This window comes from Schistocerca piceifrons, chromosome 2 (assembly GCF_021461385.2).
Source record: "Schistocerca piceifrons isolate TAMUIC-IGC-003096 chromosome 2, iqSchPice1.1, whole genome shotgun sequence".
In the NCBI taxonomy this organism is placed as follows: Eukaryota; Metazoa; Arthropoda; class Insecta; order Orthoptera; family Acrididae; genus Schistocerca; species Schistocerca piceifrons.
Window position 1 is genome coordinate 1923901 of NC_060139.1, and position 14798 is coordinate 1938698.

Consider the following 14798-nt stretch of genomic DNA (forward strand, 5'->3'; position numbering starts at 1 on the left):
CAAAAAGCGTATCTGCAGACCATGCCGTCTATGCGATGGAAACAGCGGATTCTGAGCTAATAGGCCGATAACTATGTGCATCTGCCTGTGGCCTTTCTTAAAAACGGGAGTGACCTTCCTTTTTTTTACAGGGCTATGTAGCCTTCGGCCTTCATTGGTACAGGGGACTATGGCAAACGGCTGTTAGCAGGGGAGCATATTCTTTCGCATAATCTTTGTAGAATCTTACAAGTATCTCAACTGCTCCTGATGCCTTTCCACTATTAAGCGGTAGTAGCTGCTTTTCTGTTCTGCCATTTCGACGTTCATACGATAGTTGAAAGGAGGGCCCGTATTACAATCTTCATCGGTGAAACGATTTCGGAAGACCAAATCCAGTATTTCGGCCTTCTCTCTGTTATCTTCCGTTTCCTGCCTTTGTGGTCACTGAGTGATTGAATTGATGATTTAGAACGGTTTACAGATTTTACGTAAGACCAAACCTCTTAGGGTTTGTAGTATGATCAGGTCTCCAAATTTTACTTTCAGTGTCACTGAAAGCCTCTCTCATTGCTCTCCGTACTCTGATTTTCGCCTCTTCCAGCTTTTGTTTGTCTGCTAGGTTTTGACTTCTCTTCAATATCTGATGAAGTTCTCTTTGTTTAGGTAACAGTTTTGTAACACGGCTATTAAACCACGGCGGGTCTTTCTCATGCCTCAAGATCTTTCTCCGAACATACTTGTCTAAGGCATATTGAACGATGCTTTTAAATTTTCCTGCCCTTGTTATCACTTCTTGCAACACTTGTAGCCATAATTGCTATCACAGCCTTATGATCACTGATACCTTCCGCAAAGTTAACTGATTCGATAAGTTCAGGTCTGTTTGTTGCTAGGACGTCTAAGGCGTTTCAAATGGTTCAAGGGCTCTGAGCACCATGGGATTCAACACCTGAGGTCATCAGTCCCCTAGAACTTAGAACTACTTAAACCTAACTAACCTAAGAACGTCACACACATCCGTGCCTGAGGCAGGATTCGAACCTGCGATGGTAGCAGTCGCGCTCTTCCGGACTGAAGCGCTAGAACTGCTCGGCCACCGCGGTCGGCCAGGATGTGTGAGTTGTTAAGATGATTGTGCGATAGTTATCGCACTTGTCGGCTCTTGCAATCTTCAGAATTGTGTGGATGATGTTTTTCCGAAAGTTGGATGGTACATAACCAGACTCAATACATTCTACACACTAGCTTGATTGATCGATTTGTTGCCACATGCCCCAATGATTTTAGAAATTCGGCTGGAATCCTACCTATCTCTTCTGCTTTATTCGATCTTCGAGAACTCTTTTAAATTCTGATTCTAACACTGAATCCCCTATCTCTTCTGTATCACCTCCTGTGTCTTCTTCTATCACGTTCTCAGACAAGGATTTCAATGTAGTCTCTCCACCGATCCCGCGATCCGCTCTCTCCCTGAACTTAACCGGTATGTCACTTTATCGTGCATGTATTTTATTGTAATGTATTCTTATATGTAGAACGGATTTTTTTTTATTTCCGCCAACGATTACAAAACTTATGGTCCTTCGATTTTCTGTTTCAGTTAGCAGTGAACATCTTCAGATCTGCAGCAAATCATGGAAAATGGAATTCAATTAGTGAACAGATTACGTCCTAGAACGATAAAATATACCGTAACGAAAAATTATTACTTTCATGGATACGAAAACACGCGATTAAAATATGGCGAAGCATACATGTTTGATAGCTTGTCCTAAAATAACAAAGCCATAGTGGCATCGTCACAAAATGTACACAATATCAGCACAGCATCGTCCCCCATATTTAAAATGTGATGTAATCTAGGCTACAGTTCTAGAATTGTCATACTGTCTCTATCGCTACTGATCATAACAAACTGCAATACTGTAGCCATAACATATGTTTGTGCCATTAGGTCGTTAACTGGCGCAATGACATGTCCTATATTCTTGTAAAATGAGATCTACGGATGAATAAAGCTACTACTACTACTACTACTACTATTATAATAAGTCTCCACAACATATGTTTGTACAGTAAGCTCGTTAGATGTCGCTACTGTAAGTCTACAAATTTTCGTCAATTATAGAAGCTGCACAGCGTGCAATAAGTGAAGAGTGCAATAGCTAAACTCTCTCTGTAGTGGGCTTGCCAAATGTATAATTTATTACAGTGATAACGTGCGTAATAATTTAAAAAACTAATAAAGTTAAATTTAAAACTGTTAAAAGGAAATGGTTAAGTGATAATATATGATTCTGAGACGGTCTTGTGCTCATTTTAGATAAAAGTAATAGTATACACAAGAATAAGTTTATGGAGCTAATTAAATAACATGAAGTTGGTGGAATAACTAAGGAAAGAAGCGAAAAAGGATAAAGATGAGAAACTAAAATAAGTAATTAACGACTTATGTTGACGTAGCCTCCAGAATGCAGCTTAGGCGAAAAGTGAGAACTTAACAAGATTGCGACACGCCGTTCCAAGAAAAATATAATAAAAATTTGTAACAGTCACTTAATAAGATTATCTTGTTCATGAAATGTACTGCATAGACAAAGAAGGGAGAATCAAACGCGAAAGTAAAACAAAAACACGTGATGCACTCCTTACTATGAAACGACAGTGCAAAGATACACTTACGAGAGGCGTTCAGTCATTAACGTGAGACGCTATCAAATAGAGCAAAGTAGACATTGGATACAAAATCGCGTTTCTCGTTGAGCACTTTTGCCGTCGGCCAGTTGGTTTTGTAAACATCAAGCTGTTTCAACAAATCGAGAGCATGGCGTTTTTGTGCTCTGTGAAGAATACGTATACTTTCTTGAATACTTCCTTTAGCATGTCCGGTTTCTGCTATGTGGAACGAAAGGCAGTTTTGTTACTTGGCTGTAAATGCTCCATAAACCGATCACTAAAAGAGCGGTCGCTTTGGCCGATACAACAGCCCACCAATCACAATTATTACACTCGATCCTGTATACACCGCAGCCGTCAAAGAGATGGTTTTCATTCTTTCTGTTTCCTGTTTGAGTGTGCGTTTGCCTATTATTTGTTCTGTGTTTCTGTAGCCTCTTGTACATCGTTTACAGAAAAACTGTTGACTGTTGCAATTGGCTTTAAAATACCGAATTCTTTACGTATTTCGTTGTTATTTCAAAGATGAACGAAAGAGTCGGTGAACCATTGAGGTACATTAGGCTATTCTATATTGTGTGGCACGGCATGAACAAGCATTGATGATAATATCTGTGCGTGTGGGTTTTCTGAAAATGGAACATTTGTATTTGTTGTCGACTTTCTTAATAGTAAAATCTAGATAATTAATGGAGTTCTCTTCTGCTTCTCCTTTTTTGGGTTCATGCTATAGGGAGAATGGTGACACTTGATCCCTTTTTTTTACATTTTATTTTTTAAAGCGGTAGGTATAAACATCAGAAAAGAACTAAAATGTATAACAAATAGTCAGTTTTTAACGCTTTCTGTCCCTATTTTTAATTCAATCCTTTGCCATTTACTATCACCATAAAAAATTAAAAACTAAAGCAATGCAGAATGGATCAAGTCTCACCATATGTGGGAGACTTGATCCGCCACTTTATTGTGGTAAATAAAACAATTTATTCATTATGCAAACCAAATTTTATTTTGTCTATAAGATTTATAAGAGGAATTGAGGTTTACTAACAAAAGAAATTCACATAATAACTTTAGAAAACAAATTCATTCATGATCTCTAGAGGCATTGCTTGAAGTGCAATCTGTAGCCTACAAAACATGTTATAAGATCATAAAAAGTCACTTAAGTTATCAAATATATATTTTAAATAGTTGAAATTACTGTCAAAAAATTAGAATTAGCATGTTTAGTGTATCCAAGATCATATACGAGATGAAGCACATTCATACAAAGAAAAAACAAGTATACTTCTTGAGAAAGTCAATAACGGTTGCCTGTGTTTGAAGTATTTAGCATGGTGAAATTATAGACAAACATACAAATTTTTTAATATTAAAGCCCTCAAATTTGACACTGTGAAAAATGAAACTGGTAACTCTGTCATTCTTCGAAGAAAATGCTGGAGATAGAATGACTCTTATAATTCGGTTCCTTTCAATGTCACATATGTCTTCAGTTTCTGGCCCTCTATCTTTCTCGCACATTTTATAGTGAAATTCTCTTCGTCAGGAACATCGACAATCTCTCCCACACAATGTTTTTCAGTTTTCTTTGTTTGGAAGGTAGCAATGATCCATTTTCCAGTTCCTGGTTCATCATTCAAAATTTCATCAGAATCATTGTTACTCAAACTCTCCAAGTCATTATCAAACTGACATGGAGACAGTTCTTCACTTTCAGAAGTTTCTACTTTCGGCTTATTCGTTTGTTTCTTGTTTTCAAAGTTCAGCCTCTTAGGTCTTCCCACAGGTTTCAATCTTCGTGCATTTCTTGCTCTGATTTCTTCCTCAAGTTTATCTTTTACCGGAGTGTTTGTTAGGATTGCGGTACATGCTCGTTTCCTTCCTCGTCCAGTTGTAGTGTGAGCTGCTGCCTTAGGGTGTGGTCTGATATCTTCAAAGGATCTGTATCCAATAGGGCTAGGTCTAATTCTGGAAGATGAGGGTGCTGATACTGAAACAAACTCGTTTGGAGAATCACAGACTGCCACAGATTGTAAGTGGTCTGTTGTATATGCAGACAAAAATTGATCATCTGTAAATATACCAGAGTTAAATGGCCATATGCCTGAAACACGAAAACCACTAGTCACTTTGCTGGGTGTAAAAGCTTTAGGGAAAGCTCTACAAAAAATCTCGGAGATATCATAGATAGAGATAGTCTTCCTTGGATGTGCTGTTTTCCAGTCTCCTGCAGCAGAATTGTAATATGCCTTCGGTGGACCATACACTGACCTATCAAGGGGCTGCATTTTATGGGATATTTTCTTTTGCAAAATGTAATGATTCCAAACTAATATGACTATCATGATTGTCCATGATGATAAGTGCTCTGTGTTGAGCACTGCATTTTATATATTTATGAAAATGTTTTAAAAACAAAACAAAATCATCAGCTGTCATCCAACCACTGGAATGAGTGGAACCACTGGTTCCAGGAGGAGCTCCATGCAGCATGCTATCCTGCCGGTTCACACGTGGAAAGACCATGAAAGGTGGGATGTGGCCTCCTATAGCATTTATTGCACAACATGCTGTCACAAGCTCACCTCTCTTGGCAGAAGTCATTTTTCCTAGCTGTTTCTCTCCTTTTACAGCCACTATTTTTCCTGGTTTCGTGCCTGTAGTAAGACCCGTTTCATCTATGTTCCAAATAGATTCTGGTCCAAGAACTTCCCTAATGATAATCTGCTGAAGATTATCAAAAAACTCTCTAACATTGTGCTTATTAAAGCTGCTTCCTCTGCTTATACTGGTTCCTTCTGGTGTACGATGAGAGTGTTCAGGATGCCTTCTCATGAAACCTCTGAACCAGTCATTTCCAGCTTTGCCCTCTTTCTTCCAATTTTCAGGAATTTTCTTTTGATTTTTAGAAGAAAATTGATATGCAAACACATGCACACTTTTTGCACTCAGGCCATGGTGTAATTTGCTTGCCATTTTCAAGTATTCACATAAAGAATTTTCCTCCTCAGTTGAAAACACCTGAGACTTGCTGTATGTAGAAGAATAAGAAATTTCAGTATCTTGACTTAACTGCTTCCTAACATAACGTTTTAAGGTCATTAGTGGGACTTGAAATTCCTTTGATGCTCCTCACAAACATTTTCCCCCAAGGCACGCCATTACTGCAAGTTCCATACTTCTAGAGTCAATTTTTTTCCTAGCTTTGATTCCCTCTTTCCTTTTATATGTAAGACCCATAGTTCTGCAATATAAAGCAAAATTATGATACTTTTTATTTTAATTTATTAGACCTAAGTTTCATTTTCACCCATATTGTATAATTCAATGCATTATATTACAATAAAATATCTATATAATATCATTTGTTGGGTGTTGTATGTTTTACAATAATGTGATACCAGGAAAACAATTAAATCTTTGGGAAACATTTGAACAGAGACACTTGATCCCTGGATCAAGTCTCACCAAGTTCTTCAGGATCAAGTCTCCCCATAAGACACAAGTAAACAAAATTGCTTCTGAATGCTCCCTAACCTACAATTAGCATTTATTTTCAGTTATAGTTTATGCCTTAAAGTATGAACTTTTATAGGAAACAGTTACCAGCATTATTTCTTACAGAATTAATATGTAAAAATAATTGGATTCACTTACCAAAATAAAAGTTAATTTGGTGAAAAATCTTTCTTTCCCCCTTGCTGGACAGCAACAACAGTTAAACTCACAGATGCAAATTACAACAATGGAAAGTGGATGGCAAGAAACACTGATGCCAACAAAAAAAATTTAATTTCCCAAAATGGGCGAAGTAATTGGAGGAACAAGTCTCCCCACTGATCAAGTCTCACCACCCTCCCTACGTATTGCTTAGGCAAATGTGGTAACCTCGGTAGTGTAATCCTCTAACAGTAATGTATATCATTGACATAAAATTTACAGCAAATAGCAGCCTTTTCTTGCAGCTTAACTTGTATGTTTCTAGCACTGATTTTAGCCACACAGTGGTTGAAATCTCTCTAGATCTCCAGTAAGCACGTTATTAGCACATTTCTCACTTTTAATAAACACAATCACTGAGCACAATTGTTCCAAATGGGACCAAACCTGAGCTAACAAAGAGGTACTGCACCTATTGGCGAAGAAAAGAAATTCTTGAACAGTTTCGCTAAAAGAAGGGATCAATCGGGAGGACATATCAAAAGCCACCAAGGAGTAGTTAATTTTGTAATGCAGGGAAGTTTGGCAGGTGAAAATTCTAGCTAGAGACCGAGACTCGGGCAAACTAAGTAGTTTCAGTGTATCTGTGTTGCAGTAGACATGCAGATATGAAGGTACTTACACAGGATAGATTAGCAAAGAGCTTCATCAAATCAGTTTTCAGACTAAGGACCATAACAACAACACGTTTAATTAGTAGGGATAAGACTCCTGATTTCTTCGGATAATATAATGTAACCAAGATCACAGTATTTGTTGGACTTACAAGTTTTTCTGAATTCCACAGGGCAACGATGGAGAGACATGCGTCGCATCCTGAGTCCAGCTTTTACACCAAACAAGATGCGTAACATGGTACCTCTCATTCAAGAAATTGGTCATCAGATGAGGGACTACTTAGCAAATGAAATGAAAGAAGGTGGTATGTGACTTATGACCTGTTGTTTCTCTTACTCTTGAAAACTGAAATTGTAATTGCAAGTTTGTTTCTTCAGGGGAAAGCATCACACTTGAAGCAAAAGATTTCTTTTCGAGGATTAGTAATGATGTAATTGCATCGACTGCATTTGGTGTCCGAATTAACTCGCTGGTGGATAGAAATAATGATTTCTATTCCATGGGAAAGGAGGTCACTGATTTTGGACCACGAAAAAGTTTCATTATATTCGGCTATCTTCTCTTCCCGAAGCTAATGGAGGTAATGATTTCATATGTGATACATTTGTTGTTGGTATAACACATATCACTATTCTTGTCACATTATTTCATCGAAGACACAAGAAACTGTCATGAGAGTAGTGTTTTTCTGTTAACACACAGAAATATCTTTACGTGATAACACTGTATTCTGAATGAAAATATTATTTCATCTGAATTCTTCGTGTGTCACAGATTCTACTTTCTTTCCTCTCACTTTACAGGGCTATGAACACACCCAGTTTGCTTGAACGTTAGTACCTTTTAGGTGCTGTCCACCATTCTCCTACGTTAGCCGTTATTTTCTTTTCGTCAGCTGACCTCCAGTTCTTGCTTATCACCTACTTCACGTTGACTAAGTTGCCATACTGTTAAAATATCTGAAAACTTCTGCAACTGCACTCTTTTCTCGAGGTATTGTGCATTCTCTCTCCATTCTTCTACAATTACTATATTGCAGAAAAGCATGAAGAACCATTATCCTCATATGCAATAGCAATGGCAGAATTTTTTCAGAGTCTTCTCAAGAGTGTCCTGGGCATCACAAGTTTGTTTGTATGGCCATTAAATTAAGTTGCAGCAAGAAAGGCAGTTTTATTTACAAAGAAGTGCCCTGAGTATGCTGAACTCTGCTACTGTATTTTTACTTCTACCATTGTGTTAATTGTTGAATCGTACATTACATATTGTTGTTTGTTATGATTCCTCAAAATTCTTCAATCACCAGATCCTGAGAGGAGGCCTGGCCATCTGACAGAGGCACTAAGATGAACTTTGTGTCTGAGTTCCTAGACGGGCTGCTGTGGAACGACAGACATTTCCCATCCACGTGGCATCTCCTGGTAACATTCGCATGGGAGGGGACGCCTGTGATCCTCTGGACTGTGGGGAAGTCGCTTGACAGATGGGTCGCCACTGCCAGTGCAGTATGCTGTAGTGGACTCGCTGCATGAACTGGCTTGCAAAACCACATCATTCCCCCTCAGTATGGTACTGCACCCAAAGATAAATGAGGGCAGTGATTAAATGAGGGCAGCTGTTATCTTCCCTCTCCTTTGTGCTTTCTGGTCTTACAGTATTTTGACTTGTTTTCTAATTCCCTGATGTCTTAAGCAGTGATGCTAATAGGGAAACATGACACAGTCAGACAGACATTTCTCTCATACTGCACAATTGTGCCTTTTACAGGGTGCGGCAGAACCGACTAAGCAGTTTTAAGGAGCAATAAAAAGTAAATCTGGATGTATAGAGGAAAAATGTTTTTATTTTCTAAATTAGTACAATATACCATTTTACATTCACTTAGTTTTGAAAATAATGTCCTTAAGATGGCGGCCGTTAGCATCAATACATTGTTGTACACGATTCCTGCAGTTTACAGTAGCTCTTGCACACATATTGTGGGGTATGGCACTCACTTTGTCAATAATCTGCTCTTTCAACTCTGGTAGGGTGTGAAGGTGGCTTTTGGAAACCTTTCCCTTCAGTTATCCCCAAAGAAAGCAGTCACAAATGCTGAAATCTGGTGACCACGCAGGCCGCCCGACATCACCCCTCAAAGAGATGGGGCGTCCTGGAAACAGTTCTCTCAAAACACCAAGTGAAATTCGAGCTTTGTGAGTAGTAGCTCCATCCTGTTATCCTGTTGGAACCCCCCCAGTCCATGTTCTTCAACAATCTCGTCCATCTGCAGAACATTTGGCAACATTTAAACATAATGTGTGGAATTCACTGTCACGGTCACTCCTTCCTCCTCAAAAAGTAAAGACCTACCACGCCAGATTGTGATATGGCACACCACACTGTCACTTTAGGAGAGTGTTGCGGTCTCTCATGAATAATTCTGGGGTTATTTTCAGCCCAGTAGCGAAACTTTTGCTTATTCACGCAGCCACTAAGATGAAAATGTGTCTTGTCACTACTGAAGAAAGCTGCATTCGAAGGGATCTGAGCAAGCATTTGCCCACACAGAATTTGACAGTTGGTGTAGTCTGCTGGGCGTAATTCTTGAGCAGTCATTATTTTGAAACGATGGAACTTCAAATCGCATTGCAGAATCCTTCTGAATCCGAGGTCTGAAACCCCCAATGCAACAGAATGTCATCGAGCAGAACGTTGGGGGGGGGGGGGGGGGGGGGCGATTGTTGAACTGCTGCACATTTTCTGGTGTTCTGATGGCCCTGTGTCGGCCATGTGTATCTATTCTTAGTGCGCTACCAGTTTCCTCCTACTGCCAAACCCAGGACCGAATTGTGTTTACATTAGGAATGGCATTTTTGTGTGGAATGTTGAACTGTCGCCGAAAGCTCATTGTGTAGCGATCACAGATCTGTTGTTTTCATAATAAGCGTGAATGGCTAAACCACGATGTGCACAGGCCCAGACCATATTGGGCACTGAAATGAGGGCAACAACTGAACAAAGGCAGACCATGTGCAGCTACGTACCCCCACCACAGCCCCAGCAGTAATCGATAGAAACTGCTCAGTCAGTTGTGCTGCAGCCTGTACTCGTACTTGGACTACCAAATTAAAGAATGCTCAGTACCTTGACATTCCTTGCATGAACTTTCTCATTCTCATATGTCTCTCATAAAATGAATATGTTTGTTTTTCGTAATGATGTTACTTTTTATATAATAACTTCACTTTTACCATTTTTAAGCAACAGCTCATTATACAATCCATTAATTTCTTCCTACTCCCTTTGCTTCAGATTTATTATGTGTTCTTCCACCTGGCCTTTCTCTCTCTATCTCTCTACCAATTTGATAGCAATGTTATCTTATGAGAATGTTTAATGGGGCTGACACTGTCTTACTCTTGCAATTATATCATTATTATTATTGTTGTTGTTGTTAAGTAAGAATAGGATGTGGGTAAGCATAGGAAATGAGATGACAGAAGTAATTAGCAGGGCATCATGGGAGAATTGTTAGACCATACTCTTGCCTTCTGTCTACTCTGCATAATATCCGTCCATTTGATTTAATTATCAATGATTTCAACAAGAGAATGGGGGAAAGGGGGGGGGGGGGGCAGGAAGAGTAAGGAAATGCATAATATTTGCTGATGACATTATATTACAAAGTGAAAATGAAATGATAATTAACAATGTGTTAAAATAACTGAACACCAGATTTGGGGAGTACGGAATGAAGATAAATCTGAAAAAGATTAAGACAGTGGTTTTTACAAAGCAAACAAGAAAAATAAAAGATGAAACTTGTGAGTAGTTGACAACTTCAGGAACAAGAGATGCAAACTAAAGAGTAATATTACATGTTATCGAAAAATAAAAACAAGCATAGATATTACAAAATAAATGTTTTATGGAAGGAAGAGCATTCTCTGTGCCCCAAACAATAAACAATCAGGGAAGAGATTAGAAAAATATTTTGCATGGGGTATTGCTCTGTACACTGCCAAAACATGATCAGTGTCATGCTGAGAGGATAAACACTAACTGGCTTTTGTGACGAGAAGAATGGGAGGTGTAATGTGGACAGATAAAATGAGAAATGAAGTTGTGAACTCAGGTTGAACGATAAATGACAACTACAGAAACAATTAAAAAGAGGAAATGAACTTGTCTATGCCACTGCATTGTACTAGAAGGAATTGTATGTAACAGCCTGTGGTGGATGGCCTCTATGGTCACATGATTGGATAGTGCTGGTGGGTCATTGTCAGGATGTTGATCATAGGAAATACATGTAAACAGCATCAATGATCAATGATTCATACAGACTCACACTACAACACTAGTAGCACTGCTTCATATTGACCACACCCATTCTGGCTCATGCTTTGGGGAACACATGGGGGACCACTGAGGCCAGCAGCCGGCCAGAGATCAATCGTGATATAAGTGGCTGGTGGTGTGCGGATGCCCAGGGACCGTGTGATGGAACATGCACTGGCTACAAACACTGTGGCCACTGGCAGCAAGGTGTGCCAGGGGCACGGAAGCACATCATAATCCTTGTAGGGGGCGCCAGCCCTCAGTAGTGGAACCTGCCCTGTGAGTGAGGGTGTGTACCGTGAGGATGCCTTCAGAGGGGTAGGAGGGTGAGTGGCAGCACTGCCCTGTCTCCAGAGGCTGCCTTCCAGGGAAGACCTGCTGTGGCCAGAGTGAGCCAGAAGGTGGCTCACCACTGAGAAGGCACCGAGTCCAAGAAGGTAGAATTAGTGATTGCAGACAGACTGGAAGTGGTGAAGGCCAAAACTCATGGTGACTGCCTGCAGAACTATATTCCTCCATTACCTCATGTAGCCTTCTCTTCACAGTGTGTGCTGCCAGACTGGAATACCTTTGGCTATAAATGACAGGTATTTATACTGGTTAGGGGCTCATTTTTATCACTTCTAACCATGCACGGTGCAACACCTCGGCTGCTTGCAGGTGTGGAAACCAACCGGCTGACTCTGCTAGCTGCCCCTCTCACTTTGCTGCATCTTTGGTATTGTGGTGCTTGACAGGGTTCGGCCTGCAGTGAGTAAATTGACCAGTAGCCGCAACTGCTTTAATGGTGTTTTGGCAACTGCCGACTTATAATGCTTCTTGCAACTGCTGTGGCAGAGTTGCTATTTTCATAGTAGCGCTCAAAAAATAGTTGACAGATCAAATATGGAATCTTTTGTATTACTTAATGTGAATGAGAAACAACAAATTCTGGAAATAGTTAAAAGAGGAAAAGAAATTGGCTAGATAATTGAACTGTGCTAGAAGAAATATTGACTTAGAACATGAAAAGAGGAAGAAGAAAATGTTAACTAACTGATGACATCACAGTAAGTGCATCATATGCAGCAGTGAAGAGAATGGTGGAAAACCAGTATTACTGGATAATGCTGAACTGGCACTGGTGGACCTGCCTTATGGGCACAACACATATTACCACCACCACTCATATCTTCTGCACAGTGAAATATTAACAAGGGAGAGACTTCAAGGATGTATGGTCAAATATGACAGATTACCTGAATTCTCTAATCTTGCGAGATGAAAACAGTCTCAGAAATTTCATTTTGTTTGATGCTAATATAGTTTTATTGTATTTCATTCTTTTCCTATATCTTCCTTTTTTAGACCTCATTGATAAGGTTATCTCTTCCATTTCCGCAGTGCCATTTCAAGCAATGGTTTTTTTTTATGATATTGACTTATATAATTTTTGTTGAATATCAGTCATCGGCAATTGTTACTCATTTAGTTGTGTATAATATATTAAGCAAAGTTCCAGCATGTCTGACCATCTTTCCCTGTCATTCTTGTAAAGGCACTTGACATCAAGTTCATGAGAGATAAGTGCTACAAGTTCTTCACTTCTTTGATTATGGAGGCAATTGCTCAACGGGAGAGGCAGAATGTGTTACGTCATGACATGGTGCACCTGTTGATGCAAGCTTCCAAAGGCGAACTCCAAGACACGTCTGATGACAGCAGCAGCAACAAGAAGTCTTGTAAGTTTTTGAGTACTACTGTAATTATATAGATATGCCCTGTATTGTTCTGAAAATGACAGATAATGAACACTGGTTATTATATCACAAGCATTTCAGAATCTTGAAGTTGACTATGCAGGAATTCAGAAGCATGAACAAATCCAAGATCAATATATTCTTCTTTTTGACAATAAATTTTGAATTTAGCATATGCTTGGGAGAGGAGAAAGGTAAACTATATTTTGAGGTAAATGTCCATGTCTAAGGGCAGGTATCATACTCTAGCCTCTTCACATACACTTGAAACTCAGACACACTGCTCTACAGATAATAATTGTTCTCATCGACTGTACAAGTACAGTGTAAGGGCTACCACTATCCATGTAGAAATAAGGACTCTGAAGGGAGTGATTTCTAGAAAAGCTTTTGATATAGCATAGCTCATAAACATAGCAATATACTATTTGTGGGACATCAACAACTGTAGCTAAAAGTTTTCATGATGAGTAAATTTGCTCCAGTAGTATTTTACAGATCCTTTACTTGGATAAAATTGTATACATGGCATCAGGATGTAAATCCCATCTCTAGGAGCTACAAAAAACTAGGGAAACTAAGAGAGATGCTTCAAAATTAATGAACATGATATGCTTCCTTACAAATGTCCACTTCAGCTCATATATCAACTGCATACTAGAAAATCGTACCAGTCATATAAAAAATTTATCAAGTAGCATGTTAGGTCCCATGTGGGTGACCATATTCTTTGAGTCTACTGGTACACACCAGGTACATGGGGACAACTGATTACAAAAGAAATGAATCAGTAAGTAAATGCTCAGTGCCAGACTAATTTAACCTACAAACAAGCTGTGAATGGTCAGGCATGAGACAACATTTAAAAAAGTAAAATGAAGGCATGAATGTCATAGAATGTCAATTTGTGAACGTCACAGGTAGCTTACCATATAAGTGCTCAGCCCATCACTTATTGTGGGCACCCAGCACAACTGGTTAACAGTCTGCTCTGCGAACCAAAACGAGACACCTCAATGCACTTACACGTCATAGAGTGGCTACCATCAGAACTGATACCGCAATTGGGAGGGCAACCGAAGAAATCAGCATACCCACACTCCCTGTTTTCTTGCAAGTGCCTTCCACTGTTAATAGTGCAAAAATCATATTGCTGTATGGCATTCAGTAAAATCAGAGCAAACAATAAAAGTAAAACATACAATATATAATTCAGTTGTCAAGGATTAAAAATAATAATAACATAGCATAAAAAATAAGAGATCAAACTGAAATATCACAAATTAAACAAAATAGTGCAAGATGCAGAGTACCTGATGTTAAGAAGTTAAGAGACACAAAAATATATATGCACTGAATGTCTACATAGTCTTAGAGCTACACATTAGGTACATAGTTGAGAAACAGTATATCATATACAAACCCATTGAAAGAAAAACTGTGCCTAGCTGCAGAAACATTATGTGACGCCTCTCAGTTGGCATGACATGCAAACCTCAAAGATCAGAGGTTGAGATGCTATGGATACAACTTACGCAAAGATGACCAAATATGACAACCTACTGCAGCAGAAACCACAGTAGAGATAAACATAGTGATCTCTTACAGTATGTGGAAACTGTGTCTTGGAATGATAGTTCATCCTGGACCATTGTTCAGAGTGCCTTAAGAGAATGTAATCCTTTTCTTGAGATGTGCATCATATTTACTACAAATTTATGCTGAGTAGCAGTG

At 39.1% G+C, this 14798-nt stretch overlaps 1 protein-coding gene across 3 annotated transcripts in view; it reads left to right on the top strand.

Annotated features, from left to right (window-relative positions):
- Positions 1–14798, top strand: part of LOC124777103 (cytochrome P450 9e2-like) — a 77140-nt gene that overhangs the window by 43741 nt on the left and 18601 nt on the right. For 2 of the 3 annotated variants that reach the window (XM_047252388.1, XM_047252386.1), the window contains exons 3-5: positions 7172–7306; positions 7380–7582; positions 12863–13046. In XM_047252388.1, coding sequence (XP_047108344.1) covers positions 7172–7306; positions 7380–7582; positions 12863–13046 — 522 coding nt within the window. The remainder of the gene's footprint in view (positions 1–7171; positions 7307–7379; positions 7583–12862; positions 13047–14798) is intronic. The other variant, XM_047252387.1, reaches the window with a different exon arrangement.